Below are 16,359 nucleotides of genomic sequence, written 5' to 3'. Positions count from 1 at the left end.
GCTTGTGAGTATGGTGGTCCAAAGTCATGTTGAGGAAAGGGTTCGTAGGCATATGGTGGTGGTTGTTGATAGTTCACTGGAGGTGGATGTTGCCATGAGGGTTGATCAAATCCTTGTGGCTCCTCCCATCTTTGCTTGTTCCAACCTTGATGCCTGTTCTCATTGTAATTTCTTCTTCCTGCAACATTATTGTAACCAGACTCATAGACAAAGGGGTGAGAGTTCATAGTAGCAAATAGAAATTAAAAATAAAAATAAATTTAAATTAAAAGGTTATTTAAATTTTGAATTTGAAAATTAAAATTTGAAATTTTGAAATTTAAAATTTTAAATTTGAAATTTAAAATTTGAAAATTTTTAAATTTAAATTTTGAAAATTTTTAAATTTGAATTTTGAAATTTGATTTTTGAAATAAGATAAGATAAGATAAAAATTTTAAAAATAAAATTATGAAATTTTTTTTTCTTTTTTCGAAAAAAATTAATTAAAAATATTTTTGAATTTAATGAAGAAAGAGAAAAACAATAAAATGACACCAAATTTTAAATTTTTAGATCAAAACGAAGAAATGGAAGAATTCAGAGTGACGCGCTCGCGTGCCTGACGCGAATGCGTGGACGACGTGCACGCATGGTACGAGAAGTGCTGAGTGACGCGATTGCATGGATGACGCGGCCGCATGACGCGTGCAATCTGCAGAATTATAAAAGTCGCTGACAGAGATTCTGGGCCGGATTTCAACCCAGTTTTTGGCCCAGAAACACAAATTAGAGCCAGGGAACATGCAGAGACATCAGAACAAAATTTCATTCCGCATAATTTCAAGTTTTTAGATCTGATTTTACTCTCCCCTAGGTTTTCCACTTGAACATTCATAATTAGGATTTGGAAGATTTTTGGCTTTAGCTTTTGAGAAGAGTCTACCTCCGGTACTAGTCACTACAATTTGTTATTTACTTTTCATTTATTTTTCCATATTCTTAATTCCTCCAGAGTTGACATTGGATTATTTTCACAAGTTATTGATACAGAACTATTTCTACTTTTAATTAATCTCTTTTATTATTATTTATTATGTCTTCTCTTATTTTTTCCGTTGATTTTGTGAAGTCTATAATTATGATGAGTGAGTAGTTCCCCAACTTGATTGGGAGATGATTAAAAGGAGAACCTTGAGTTAGAATACTCAAGAGTTCAATTGTAATTGGTTTATTGTTGGTTGACTTATTAATTACTAACTCTAATCCTTCCCAAGGGAGAGGATTAGGACTTGTGAATAACAGTTGACTTTTAATTTGACTTTCCTTCCTTCCTTGAGGGTTAACTAAATTAAAACAATGACTAATTATTAATTGCTCTTGATAAAATTCTAACAAGGATATAACTTCCAATTAATCTTCTCCCAGTCAAGATTTTATTTAAATCATATAAATTCTCTAATTTAATTTTCTGTTCAACAAATTCAAAACCCCTCTTGAAAACCTCTAATTGATAAAATTGCACATCTTCCCGCAACTCATTGGGAGACGACCTGGGACTCATACTCCCAGTATTTTATTTCTAAAAATTGTGACAACCCTTTTCTAAATTGACGAGTATATTTTTGCCGGTTAAGAACTGTACTCACAACGCCATTTCTCTAATTAATTCTTAATCTGCCAATTTCCGCTCAAGTCAGGGAGTCATCCAACCTAAGTGTTGATTGGATATGGTCAGTAATTCCTCATCTTTTGAAATTGATGGTGATTGCAGAGTCTCTTGAATGAGGCTTCTATTGTTGGCCCCTAGTTTGGTGCTGGCTAATTTTGAAAGGACATCAGCTCGGGCGTTAGACTCCCGAGCTATATGTCAGATCTTACTTTTTGTAAAGTGTGTAAGCTGTTCCTGAGCTTTATCCAGGTATTTCTTTATAATGGGGTCTTTAGCTTGATAGGTGCCATTGATTTGCGAAGTCATTACTTGCGAATCTGATAATTCTACCGCCCATTGTAGAATCCTTCCGGCTAAGTCCATTTTTTGTAGAATATGTTTTATGGGCTGGTTAGTGCAGACTATAACGATGTGAACCTGGAAGTAAGGTCGGAGCCTTCTAGATGTGAGAATGAGGGCATAAGCAAATTTCTCTATCTTTTGATAGTTCAACTCGGCCCCTTGTAGGGCTTTGTTGATCAAATAGATAGGTCGTTGTCCCTCTTTGTCTTCTCGGACCACAGCTGAAGCTATAGCCTAACTTCCCACTGACAAATACAATGCAAGTTCTTCCTCTTTAACAGGTCGGATAAGTATAGGTGGTTGTCCCAAGAATGCCTTAAAGTCTTGAAAAGCTTGTTTGTACTCTGGGGTCTACTTAAATTGTTTCCCTTTTTTAGGATCGAATAAAGGGGAAGTGATTTTAAGGCTGATCTAGCTAATAATCTAAATAAAGCTGCCAACCTTCCATTTAACTGTTGAACTTCTTTGATGTAAGTTGAACTCTTCATTTTAAGTATAGCCTGGCATCTGTCTGGGTTCGTTTCTATGCCTCTTTGGGTTAGCATGACCCCAGGAACTTCCCAGCTTCTACTGCAAAGGTGCATTTTTAATGATTTAACCTTATCTCGTGCTTTCTTACAGTGGAAAATACTTCAAAGAGGTCAGACAGTAGTGTCTCTTCCTCTTGAGTCTTGACAAGCACGTCGTCCTCATAGACCTCCATTAGTTTTCCTATGTGGGTGAAAAACACTTTATTCATTAGTCATTGGTATGTAGCTCCTACGTTCTTCAACCCAAAAGGCATTACTACGTAACAATAGTTTTCCTTTGGAGTTACAAATGAGGTCTTTTCCTGATCTGGCTTATGCATAGGGATCTGATTATATCCCGAGTAGGCATCCATGAAGGAAAGATATCTATAGCCTGGGGCCGCATCGTCTAGAGCGTCAATACTGGGGAATGGGTAAGGATCTTTAGGGAAGACTTTGTTGAGGTCGGTGTAATCAACACACATTCTCCATTTTTCATTTTGCTTTTTCACCAATACAACGTTGGCTAGCCAAAGCGGATATTTTACCTCCCTTATAAATCCTGCTTCTAGCAAGGCCTGCACTTGCTCTTCCATGACCAGTGTTTGCTCTGGTCCGAGCTTTCTGTTGAACAGGTCGGGAACCTGGGTACACAGCAAGCTTATGGCATATCATGTCAGAATTTATGCCGGGCATGTTGGAAGCTTTCAAGGAAAAGAGGTCAGAGTTTTTCCTTAACAAGTTGACGAGCTGCTTCTTCAGGCTTTCTTTTAAGTTCGCCCATATACTCGTTGTCTTGCTAGGGTGGTCTCCGATTTATATCTCTTCTATTTTGCCTTCAGGTTGAGGACGAAATTCTTCACGAACTCAGACTCCCCCTAATTCGATGGTATTGACTTCCTTGCCTCCCGAGTTGCCTTTCAAACTAAGGCTTTCATTATAGCACTTCCTTGCTAGCTTTTGATCCCCTTTTATTGTGGCAATCCCTTTGACAGTAGGGAATTTCAGGCAAAGGTGAGGAGTAGAGACAACAGCTGACAGTCTATTTAAGGTGGTCCGACCAATTAGAGCATTGTAGGCGGAGTTTACATCGACTACAATGTAATCGATGCTCAAGGTATTTAACCTAGCACCCTTTATGAAGGTGGCATATAATGAGATATAACAAAGAGTTCGGTTTGGGGTGTCTCCCAGTCTGAACAGGCTATCAAGGTAGGCCATTAGGTCATTTTCTTCTAATTTGAGGTTGTCAAAAGCGGGTTTGAACAGAATGTCAGCCGAGCTTCCTTGCTCTATCAAGGTGCGATGAAGGTTAGCGTTGGTCAGGATTAGTGTTATTACCACTGAATCATCATGCCTGGACAGCAGGCCTTGTGCATCTTCTTTAGTGAAAGAGATGGTGGGCAGGTCTGTCAATTGACTACTTTCCCCAACTTGGTACACTTCTTTGAGGTGTCTTTTCCGGGAGGATTTTGACATTCTTCCTCCTACGAATCCGCCATTAATCATATGGATGTGTCGCTCCGGGGTGTGAGGAGTATGTTCGGGTTGTCCTCCTTCTTCATCCCTTCTTCTCTTCCTTGGGTCGTCCGACCTGTCCGCCAGGTATCTAGCAAGACGGCCTTCTCTGACCAAATTTTCTATGACATTTTTCAAGTCGTAGCATTCATTGGTGGAGTGTACATAGAGCTTATGATATTCATAATATTCATTCCGACTTCCAGCTTTCTTATGCTTAATCGGACGAGATGGTGAAAGCTTCTCTGTGTGACATATCTCTCTGTAAATGTCTACTAGGGAGACCTTGAGAGGATTATAGTTGTGATATTTTTTAGGTTTCTCTACATTTGGCTCCTCTTTTTTATTGGGTTCTCTTTCTTTGTCCCGAGGTGGATAGGGTAGGTTTGACCTCGAGGGAGGCTCTCTTAGTCGGAAATTTTCTTCCATGTTGATATACTTATCTGTCCTTTCCTGAATCTCATTCAGAGAGGTCGGATATCTTTTGGATATTGATTGGGAGAGTGGTCTTTCTCTAAGGCTGTTGACTAAGCCCATAATTATAGCTTCAGTTGGTAGATTCTGAATTTCCAAGAAAGCTTTGTTGAACCTTTTCATGTAATCTCGAAGGATTTCTCCAACTTCTTGCTTTACTCCCAGCAAGCTTGGTGCATGCTTTGTTTCATCTTTTGGATAGAAAACCTAGTCAGAAATTTTTCGGCTAGGTCGTCGAAGTTGGCGACCGACCTCTGAGGCAGGCCGTCAAACCACTTCATTGCAGCTTTAATCAGAGTCGTAGGGAAGGCTTTGCAACGTGTGGCATTAGAGGCGTCCACCAGGTACATTCGACTTTTTAAATTGCTTAGGTGGTGTCTTGGGTCCGACGTCCCATCATAGAGATCCATGTCAGGCGATTTGAAATTTCTTAGAACTTTGGCCTTCATGATCTCTTTTGTGAACGGATTGTCTCCTCCAAGAGGGCTTTCTTCCCTGTCCGACCTAGTGACCGACTTCAAAGATTAGCCTCCATCTTCTGGAGCTTTTCTTCTAGCTCCCTATGTCACCTCACTTCTCTTCTTAATTCCCGTTCTGCCTCTCGTTGTCGCTCGGCCTCGTGTTTGAGCTATCTCAAGCGACCTTGCTGTCCATGGACCATGTTCAATATCTTTATCGCCTGGGGTTGATCCACATCCTCGGGGTGGTGTACCTCAGAATGGATCCACCTTGGATGAGGGTTTCCTGAGGGCCCTTCTCCGTGGGGTCCTTCAGTGTGTTGTGGTGGAAGAGGGAGAATGATGGCATGGGCCTCCGGCTGAACTTCTTGCTCAGATTCGGATTGCGTGTGGTCGTCTTCCTGTCGGTTGTCCGCTATGGTTGTGGAATGAATTCCAGGTCCCTGGCAATGGCGCCAATATTCCAAGGGTTTCTTGAAACGTTTATTTGGGCATGAACGTGAGGTCCAAGTCCCTTAATATGGCAGCGTCCGACCTCTTTGGTGCCGATGTGCCGCCTGTCCGATTTCCTCGTGATGAGATGGGGGGTGATACCTGCAAGAGACTCCAATACTTAAGTTTTCAAGGGCTTTAAGTAGGGTTTTTGTAGATTAGAGCGTGAGTCATATCTAGGGGTGCTCGTGTATTTATAGTAGAATTACTAACCACCTTTGTGGAGTAATCTTATCTTTTCTGATAGATAAGTGTTCCCTTTATCTTGGGAGTTTGTTGAGATCCACCTTCTAGATGAGGTAGAGATTTTAGGAAATAGTTTATCTACTTCGAGTAAGTAGGGCTTTTTCCCCTTGGAATCAGTGTCCGACCTCTTCAAAGAGGTTAGACTTATCATGAGATCCACTTTTATTGGTGGGCCTTTTAGTGTCATTGGGCCTGGCTATTATCTGTTGGGCCAGGGTATGAACAGATACCAAAAACAAATTCAATCTCATAAACACAGATTCAACCATCTCAGGATTTCAAAATCAAAATAGAAAAGAGAAAAACTGAGGCGGTGCGAAACTGGAACTGAGCAGTGTAGTAGGGTACAGAGGTGGCATGTCATGAAACTGGAACTCGAACACGGTAGCACAGCACGACGCAGGGTGGAATTGGAGCTCGAACATGAAGGCAAGGCGCGGAACTGGAGCTCGAACACAGCGCGAAAATGGAGCTCAGACACGGCGACTGGACACAACAACGCACAAAACTCGAACTTGAACTCGAACACAGAAACACGACACCGCACGGCACAAAACTGGAACTCAAACACGTGACAGACACGACGGTGGTGAGTGCTATCGTCGCTGCTGTCGGAGAAAGAGGAAGACAGAGATGAGAGGAGAAGGAAAGAGCGCACGCCAGGGGGAGAGAGAGAGAGAGAGAGAGAGAGAGAGAGAGAGAGAGAGAGAGAGAGAGAGAGAGGGGCAAAGGGATGGGAAGAGAGGAATAGAGTGCCCGTGAACGAGAGAATAGAGGAGAAGGTTAGGGGGTTTTTTCTGTATTCATTTTAATTTATGACCAAGGGTGATTTGGTCATTTTATTCATTTTAGTCTTTGTATTTATTTTGAACCAAACAAAATACTAAAACATAATTCAGTCATGTATATCTTACACCAAACATAATACTGAGACTTAATTAAGTTTCTGTTTCTCAGTCTCTATCTCTCTTCCAAACCTTACGTTAAGGTACTTTAATTTTTTGGGCATTTTTAGGATTTAGTTTTTCGCACACAAATGGAGATAAAATGTGGGTACTTCTACAATGTCCTAATAAGAAACGACAGACAAAATTGAAAGGAATAATAAAAAAATACAACGAAAATACAAAAGATAGATAAAGGAAATTTTTCTACTAGATCTCTAAAAAACATGTTCTTTGCAACCTAGGTCATCGGAAGAATTTTTTTTACTAGACTTTCAAAGAACTTGTCCTTGACAACCTAAATTAAAAGACTAAAATTAAAAGAACTAATACTAAAAATTATCTTAGACTCAATCCGTCGAATTTCTTCATGCACCAAGCAAAGCACTTGCCTCATTCGAATACACGTCGAAAAACATGCATAATAACACCGATAAAATTTATCATAAAAAATTGTCTAAATTGTCTTATAAAAAATGTTTAAATAGATTTTAACAGATTAGTATCAAATCTTCCAAGATATGAAACTAAAAATATGATAACTAATTTAAATTAAATTTGAACTTATTAGATTATTAAATTTGATCAGATTTGATTTAAATTTAAAATACCTAAAAATACTAATAAACAAATTAAAACCAAATCAAATCTTTTTATGAATCTTAACAACAAATCAAACAAAATATGGACTAAATAATTTTAAAAATTAATACTAAATTTGTGACTCCCAATAAACTTGAAGAGTATTCTGAAACTTCTTAATGTTTTCATTTAGCCCAATAAACCTTATGAGTGTGCCATTTCAATACTACTATTTTTGAAACAAATTCTTAGTCTCCTTAATGTTCAAGGAGAATGGATCCTCTCAATTTTTTTTTAACAATTAAAAAAGTAAAATGTAATTTTTCACCATTAATTTTATAAGTAAGACCAATAAAAAATATAAAAAAGAGAACAATCAAGAGTTAGAAATCACACTTTATTCTCTCAATTTTTTTAACAATTAAAAAGATTCATTTCGATGTCTAAGACCAGCATAATATAATTCTTTTATTATTTAGATTCTTGAATAAGACAATATTACTATTTTTCCCTTTAATTTTAAAATACCAAAAATATCCTCTTAAACACATGTCATGTCCAAAAGAAAACCATAACCGCTACTGTGCATTGCACAAACCCATTCTCTTGGCAAAACCATGAGTCCTGAGTAGAAGCCGAGACATTGTTCATTTCATTGATTAGTAAATTAATAAAAGCTGAATCCTTGAGCGACTCCATTTTGCTGAGCCTAACAGGTTAGCTTCCATTCATCTTATTACTGCCAATCCTCCAGCAATATATAGTCCTCAAGAAGATATCAATGTAAGAGAAATCATTTTAAGGAAGGCCTTACCATCACGTTGGAGCCTCGTTACCAACACAATTACGAGAAACTTGAGGCTGAAGTATAGCGACAAACCAACAATACGAAAAAGTAGGGTTCTTCTCTCCAAAACACAATCCAAGTGGAATAACCCTCAGCAACAAAACTACTAGGCTAGACTAGATTTCTTAGATCAGCTAGAGTACATTTTTCTTTTTCTAACTTGTGTCCATCCAAAATCCACAAACATTCACACGCTTACTGTTCAGGAAAAAACTTATATTTATGTACTTTCATTCCTTCACTTAGCACTGTGCTTGGCCTTGTTATGGGAGTTTAAGGCATCTTCTGTCTTAAACAACCTGCAAACCAATATAATATCAAATTTATAGCGAGCAGACAAGAAATATATTTAAGAGAAAACAAAATTAGTAAAAGGAAATAAGGTGGCCGATAAATCAGAAAGAGAATGCAAATCACCTGTTGCAATCCTTGCAGCCATAGTCTCCAACTAACTTTGGAGTCTGCTGCTTCACCGGTTGCCTGTTATTGGCAGCTGCCTTGATAGCCTGCTTAGTTGGGTAAGGAGTTGCAACATGAACACCACCCTTGTTGTCTGAACATATGAATATTTCTCATCAATTTTATAATTCATAAGTTCTAGTCTGTTCACGACATGCATGGATGCACGAAGAGGCGCGTCTCACTTTGTTCACCATTGTACTTCTATCTTAGTATTAGGCCCAAAAAATTAAAGCATGATACAAAAGAAATAAATAGTTTTACATAGTTATAAAGGAACAGTCTAGTGCACAAGCATCCCAAGTTTGGGGCACAGTCACACCCAAAGAAAGTCAAGCCTAATGCAAATGTCGGTAGCTAATTCCAAAATTTCAACCTATGACGTTATGGTCCCCGGGACAACTTAACTATTGCTCCAAGATTTCGATTTAGTTTTACATAATTATATTTAAATGTTTTAACATTTTTTCCTTTTTTCTTAAGTACGAGTCAATATAATAAGGGTAATAATATACATGTAAACAAAATCTAAAGTCTTGGAAACAGAGCATATGCCCCAAAATGTCCTAACCCAGGTCCATCCCTGCTTGTGCTGGTGATTTCACAAATTAGTCCAACCAAAAGATTGAGGTAATGGGACATGAGTGATTATTCAATCTTTTTGCAAATCACCGTGCATCAAAAGTCAAAACTCATCGTTGGAAGGTAGTAGGATCACCCATGCAAATCATGAGCCCACATGACTCGTGCAACCAAATTATATTACTCACATTAACTTTATCTAATTTACTGTACAAGTGTACATAAATTGAGTATAAAACATGCAACTATGCAAGGCTTGGGTGCAGAAACATGACAGATATTAAACAAACAAATCTCCTACAAGATATAATGACTATGAGAAAGTCTGACTCACTAACCAATCTTTTCAGGAGTAACAAATTTTGCCTTCTTCTCTGGAACAGGTGTTTTCTTGGATGATTCATGAACCCTCTTTTTGCTCAATTCAGCCTATAGAAAAACATAAGTGAACATTCAAAATCAACCGGCTAAAACAAAAAATAAGCATGATGCTCTCTACCTTCTTGAGTGTCTCCTCCTTGTCAGATTCATCGTCATCGTCATCGTCATCATCTTCGTCCTTGTCATCATCATCATCAGAGTCATCTTCACCTTCACCACCTTTCTCACCATTTGCCATGGCCTAGACAATACATTGTTACAGAAATAAGAAATAAATAATAATAACCTTTTTTTAAAAAAAAAAAGCAACATAAAATCCCTTAAGAATCACTAACCAAAAATACCAATCTCATTTCAGATTAAATTATATGACTAAACCACAAAACATAATGCAGCAGATATGATCATGAAATTAACACATAAGAAACACACTTAAGCTGTTTACCACCACAGGAATCATCAGTGGAACAAATTGGTGCCAAACAATCAAGTTTGCTACATCAGCTGCAGTGGCATACCCCCATGCATGTTAGGCACCAAGACATCTAGAGCAATTATTTTCCCTTTTTAATGACATAATCACCAGTACTCTGGATTTCTAATTTTTTCAAAAGCAATATTGATTTCACTACAAAAGAAGCCTAATAATTACATAGTAATAGTATTAAACAAACATGTGCATCATGATCCATTCTCTTGGTATGAGTTAAGAAAACCTTTTTTTAAAAAAAAATCAGATTTTGAAAGCTATTTTCAAGATTATATGAATACCTCATCTTCACTAGAATCCTCATCAGATTCATCAGAGTCAGCATCAGATGAATCTTCCTCATCTTCACCATTTGCATCCTTTTCATTTGCTTTCTCTTTCTTTCTTGGATCCCCTATTTTCTCCTTTTGTTTAGCTTCATTGGCATCAAGTTTGACAGCATTCTTTACCTCAAGCTCAGAATTTCCTACATTTAAAGTTAAGGATATCGAGTGCAGAAGATGTCTAGTTGACGATAAAACAACAAAAGACAGAATACATACCATTGGCAGCAGCAACTGGAATATCTTCGAACTCTGAAAGAAAGGTGATAGATTATGCTGAGATACTAATAAATAGTATAAAAACATAAATCAAAGGGAAAAAGAGCAGAGTATCTCACCTTCAGAGTCTTCTTCATTTTCAGTAAGGATTAGAAAAAAATAAGTTAAGGAAATATCTGTCTGCATAGAACTTATATGAATGGATTATTGACCGTTAAAAGACAAAAGTAATATCATATCAAAGCAAACAACTATTGAGAAGGATATGATTCCAAAGGAGGTTCAGCTTTATATCCAGTAAAGAAGACACTCCCATTTTTCCAGTTATGTGATAGCTCAAATTCCTTCTCAAATATTAAATCATAAGAAATCTGAGGAAAGTTCTCAGAAGTAAGTGTTCCAATCACAAGCCTCTGGTCACCAAATTTCACATACACAGTCACTGGTTCGCCTTTATCCTTCTTAACCTCACCCAGGCATGCCTGTATATGAAGCATTTTTCATTAAAACACAACCATTATCAATTCAAGCGATCAGAATTACTCCAATTCTTTTCTTTTTAATTGTCATCATGTGTATATACCATTGAAAGATGGATCATCTTGCCATATCCCGGATCAACCTCGAGAGTTTCTCCGCTTTTTACTTCAACACCTGAAAAAATTGTAAAAAGGCATCCACTATTACCATGTTAATTTTATGAAACTTATTAGAATATGTTTCGGCATTATTCCAAGAGGGGAAAAAAAGGGAAAATAAAAAACTAATTTACCCCTTTCTTTTATTCCGAGTAACAAATTTATCTGGCAACATTTTCTAGAACTACTCTAAAAATAACATGCATTATTTTCTTAATTTCTTTGCAGTCAAGTATTTCAAAGGAAGTAATCTACAAACTCCGATTACTTGAAAAAATTCCCCGTGAAGTGAAGAACAGTTACGATACGAATTATGAAGGAAGAGGCAATGGTATTTTGCTCCAATGAACAAAATTACATTATGGACTAAGTCAATTTTGACCAGAAATCAAAATTCACAAACCCTAAGAGCATTAACCAAATCATAGAAAAGAAACTAGACGCACATTATACGCAAGACAGATACAAGGTCATTCCTGTAAATTTAGAGAGATGAGAAGAAAATAATAGAGTAAAAGGAAAACAGAATAGCGCATACAAAAGAAAGTGGGAATGTTAAGGTTCATAAGAAGTGAGGAAGAAAGATGATTATGGTTACCCCAGAACTCCATGATCGTCTCCTGGCGCACAAGCAGCAGCAGAAGGAAAATAAACTCGACACTCACTCACTAATATTTTAGATTATTTATATTTTATTTTAAAACTTAATTTTAATACACAAACATAATTCATAGAATGCAACTATTAGTTACATTAATTTCGTAATATCACCTTAGAAAAAAATTATTCAAAAAAAATAACAAATCAATCCTAATTTTTTTGTCTGCACAATTTATAAAGATTTAAAAATACATTTAAATTTTTAATTTTTTTAATTTGAACACATAAATTTAATTTATTTTATTTTAAAAATTTTTTTACATATATACTTGTATTAATCAAGTTAATACAATGAGAATCCGTTTTAATTTTTTTGTTAAGTTTGATCGAACTAAAGTGAATATAAAAAATCAGCATGTCTAGCATAAAAAATTAAAGATTTATTTATCCTTTTCTCAAATTATTATTTATATTTACCATCTGAATAATTATTAAGAAAATTTTAGTTACATAAAATCTATGACGCACACGAGTTAAGCCCCACTTTGGTCCCTGAGATTGGCGAGTTGCACTGATTTAGTCCTCGAGATCCCAATTGCACTAAATTAGTCCCCCAGATTCGAAAAAGTGCACCACGTTAGTCCTTCTCCCAATTTCCGTCACCGGAGCACTAACGCCGTCAGTGACGTGGCCATTTCTTGCAACGCTGGACCCAATGAAACGACGTCGTTTCTAATTTGGCGCTAATCATCCCTTTGAACGACGTCATTTATATGTAAAGGGAAATAAAACGTTAGGCACTCCTTTTTGTTTCTACTCTTCGTCTTCTGCTTCTCCATGAGTGACGCAGAGAAAAAAAAAGCTTCTCTTCCATGAGTGACCCAAAATAGCAACTGGTGGCTGCAAAAGGATTTGTTGAGAACATTGGAACACAACATTCGCTGTGCAACTATCGGAAGAGTTCGTTTGCCACTACAGAGTTCTTCTGTGTCGTCACTGAGGTTAGTGAGGATAAGATTTTTTTTTTCAAATTTAATGGAAAGATGTGATGGTTGTTGATCATGATTAAGTGTTTTGTATATTGTCGGTTCACAAGTTTTAAAGCTAATTTTGTGTTAGGGTTTTGTTTTGATGTTTTGTAAAACTGTGTTTGGGGGTTTCTTTTTATGCTCTGTTTCAATGGTGGAAGCATCAGCACCTTCGCATGAGTGATCATGTTTTTTTTATGATATTTTCTATGGCTTTTATGACTGTTATTAATGAAAAGTGTCTAAAAGTTATCAGTGTGTGTTACTGTTGATTAAAATAAATTCTTTTGAACCATGCAGATGGATGCTGTGTTAGATATTATGTTCCACCATGGGGGAAAGTTTCAAAAAGATGAGAATGGGATAACAATTTATTCCCCTGATAAGAAGGCTTGTGTTGGTGACATTGATCAAGATACTTTAGATGTATTCTGGGGAGGAATTATTATAAAGGACTAGGATATGATAAGATAGAAGAATGTTGGTGGCATGTGCCTAGGAGGAGTCTAGACAGTGGTTTAAGAGCTCTGAATTCTGATGATGAATTAAGAGAGATGTGTTTCATGGCTCAAGAAAATGATGGACTGATTGATATTTACTTTGAGCTTGTAGTGTCATCACCAGAATTAATAGAGGGGAAGGAGATTGTTCTGTATGTTGAAGATGAGCATGATGAACCCAAAAAAGATAGCCCTGCCAAGCCTAATGAGAAAGATGTAACAATGCCTGGCAATGAACCCCTGACAAATGAATTTTTGTTGGTATAGAATTTCACTATTGAAGTCTCGTTGCAAGTATAGTTTCTAAACCAATCAAAAATCCTTTCATACAAAAGATTGTTTGTCACAAGTAACAAACCCCTAATTTTATAAACCGAAGTATTCAAACCTCGGGTCGTTCTCCCTAGGAATTACAATAAAGTGTCTTGTTATTGGTTGTGATGTGTTTTGGGGTTTTTGATAAGAGGCATGAAAGTAAATGGCAATGAAAGTAAACTAACAACTATAAAAAGCTCTTGGCAAGATATGAGAACTAGAAGTCCTATCCTAGTTATCTTATTCAATTGTGATGAGAATCATTCATTGCTCCCGCTTAGTTAACCCTTGCTAAATAAAGGAAAGTCAAGTGGATGAATCAATTTGGTTCCTCAAGTTCTAATCATCTCCTAAAGGAAAGACTAGCTTTAGAGGCATTCAAATCAATTAGCAACTTCTAATTATCAATCAACAAAGGAATTAGAGAACTCAAGAGTCACTAATTACTCTACCTAGGCCAAGAGGGGCAAAATCTACTCTAGAATCCACACAAGCATTTCATCAAACACTTGGAAGGCATAAGAGAAAAGCATAGTAAATTGATAACAAGAATAGAACCTAACAACAATTATTGCAAAGAATTAACAACAACAATCAAGGAAATCACAATTATCATGAATTACCTCAAATTGCATTATTGAAATGAAACTAAAGAACAACACTCTATCCAAAACAAAATGAAGAGCTACAATTACAAAAACACATAACTAGAAAGAGAGAGATGAGAGGATTGAGAATTGATAAAAGAAAATTGAAGCAAAGCATGAATTGAATCTAGATCTAAGAAGAGAGATTAACCTAATCCTAATCCTAATTCTAGAGAGAAGTGAGAGCTTCTCTCTCTAGAAAACTAAACTAAAACTAATCCTAGTGAGTGTGTGTGTATGTATGAACATGTGTTGTCAATCCCCTTCAATCCTTGGCTTTTATGTGCATTTTGGCGCCAAAGTTGGTTGCTGAAACCTTCCAAAATCGCCAGGCACGTGCTACATAAGTGAAGTCATGTGCCATCATCGGCGCGTGCGCGCATGGTACGCGTGCGCGTCCTTGGCCTGTTTCGTAATGTGCGCGCGAGCGCCTAGTGCGCGTACGCGTACATGGTCTGGATCAGCTCTTTGGCTTTTAGTGCTTCTCTCCACTTGTATGCTTCCTTCCTTACTTCCCTTGATCCATGCCTATCCTATTACATCCTGAGATTACTAGCAAACACATCAAGGCATCTTGTGGAATCAAGGGGAAATTAGAATTCATCAAGATAAGGCTTAAAAAGCATGTTTTTACACTTAAGCATGAATATGGGAGAGATAACAAAACCATGCTAATTCATAGGCTAAATGTGACAAAAGGTTATCAAAATACTCTAAATTCAATACACAACAAACCGTCAAATTGGGGTTTGTCAACCTCCCCACACTTAAACCTTAGCATGTCCTCATGCTAAAATAAGAAGGAACCAAAGGTTATGACATTGAATGCAACTAAACTACATGAATCCTATCTAAATGCAACTACCTAAAATAAATGCAAATGCTTAATTCAAACACATCAAATTACCAAGAGAGTATGTGGAAGCACAAGGGCTAGGCAATAGGAATTAATTCCAAACCACAATTGTATTGAATTATCAAAAAGAATTTAAACTTGCAAGAATATAGATAATATGGATGAATGCATGTAATTGAACTTTTGAACCCTCACCGGATGTGTATCCGCTCTATTCACTCAAGTGTTTAAGGGTTAATCACTCAATTCTCTTCTAATCAAGCTTTCCAAAATTTGATTTTCTTCTAACAATCAACATTTATTCAATGCATGCATACATTCATCATGAGGTCTTTCATTTAGGTTGTAATGGGGTTAGGGTCAAGGTAGGATCATTTATGGTTAAGTGGACTAGGATTTGAATCTTTGATTAGCATAGACTTCCCTACCTAACTATGTGATGACCTATACAAGTTCAAACTATTCTAACTACCCATTCTTCACTTTTTCTTACATATTCATGCATTTCCTATTTGATTCATAACACCTATGCATTGATTCCTTTTTATTGACTTCACTTTGGGGCATTTTGTCCCCTTTTTTTTATTTTCTTTCTTTTGTCTTTCTTTTTCTATTTCTTCTTTTCTTTTCATCATCATTTTTTTTCTTCTCATTTCTTTTTTTTTTTTTTGTCAAACCATATACAAGAATATCAATGCATAAGGTCTATTCATTTGATTAGTACATGAGTATGTACCCAATTCCTAAACATGAAAGTGTACTACCCCTTTTATCCCATCCAATGTTCCCAAACCTCACCAACTTTGAATAATGAACACTCTCACTAGCCTAGGCTAATCAAGGATCCAAGTAAGGATTTTTCATTGGTTTTCCGCCTTGGGCTTGTAATGTGCTAAATTGAGAATAAGTTGGTTAAACATAGGCTCAAAATTGGCTAACAATGGAGAATAAAAGGTTGGCTATTTGGGTAAGTGGCTAATGAAGTAATGGCCTCAATCATATAAATGCATAAATGCAAGAAATAAACGGATATATAGAATCAAGCAAATCAAGGATTACAATCATAGAAAGAGAACAATTTCACACAAGAAGGGAAATAAATGGTTATAAAATGTAACCACATCAATAGGCTCAAGTCTCACAAGCTTGTGTTCTTAGTTCAATACATGCTTCACAAAGTATGAAATTCAAGCAAGTTTTATCAAGAATTTTCCTTTCAATCAATTGGGTTGATGCCCTATATTTAAACTCTTTGGAA

The 16,359-nt window shown here is 36.6% G+C and overlaps 2 protein-coding genes across 2 annotated transcripts; both read right to left on the bottom strand.

Moving 5' to 3' along the window:
* Nucleotides 1-3,369: 3,369 nt before the first annotated feature.
* On the bottom strand, nucleotides 3,370-4,617 carry LOC112805572 (uncharacterized). Its single transcript, XM_025847938.1, has one exon. The coding sequence runs from the start codon at nucleotides 4,615-4,617 to the stop codon at nucleotides 3,370-3,372; it is 1,248 nt and encodes a 415-aa protein (XP_025703723.1).
* Nucleotides 4,618-7,671: 3,054 nt separating this feature from the next.
* Nucleotides 7,672-11,880, bottom strand: LOC112696629 (histone deacetylase HDT1). Its single transcript, XM_072197019.1, has 10 exons — nucleotides 11,754-11,880; nucleotides 11,101-11,171; nucleotides 10,786-10,999; nucleotides 10,637-10,660; nucleotides 10,518-10,550; nucleotides 10,257-10,441; nucleotides 9,604-9,726; nucleotides 9,443-9,533; nucleotides 8,481-8,616; nucleotides 7,672-8,362 (listed from the first exon to the last, which is right to left on the bottom strand). Exons 1-10 carry the CDS (start codon nucleotides 11,764-11,766, stop codon nucleotides 8,302-8,304), a joined length of 951 nt encoding a protein of 316 aa, XP_072053120.1. The 5' UTR covers nucleotides 11,767-11,880; the 3' UTR covers nucleotides 7,672-8,301.
* Nucleotides 11,881-16,359: the final 4,479 nt, after the last annotated feature.

The sequence above is a fragment of the Arachis hypogaea genome, chromosome 6 (assembly GCF_003086295.3).
Source record: "Arachis hypogaea cultivar Tifrunner chromosome 6, arahy.Tifrunner.gnm2.J5K5, whole genome shotgun sequence".
NCBI classification, from domain to species: Eukaryota; Viridiplantae; Streptophyta; class Magnoliopsida; order Fabales; family Fabaceae; genus Arachis; species Arachis hypogaea.
Note: the sequence above shows the minus strand (reverse complement) of the source record. Positions and strands in the feature narration are given on the sequence as shown.

Coding starts and splice junctions, on each gene's coding strand:
- LOC112805572 (XM_025847938.1), bottom strand. CDS start 4,617: ATGAAAAGGTTCAACAAAGCTTTCTTGGAAATTCAGAATCTACCAACT.
- LOC112696629 (XM_072197019.1), bottom strand. Junction 10,442..10,517: donor TCCAGTTGCTGCTGCCAATG/GTATGTATTCTG, acceptor CTTTAAATGTAG/GAAATTCTGAGCTTGAGGTA. Junction 8,617..9,442: donor TGTTACTCCTGAAAAGATTG/GTTAGTGAGTCA, acceptor TCATATGTTCAG/ACAACAAGGGTGGTGTTCAT.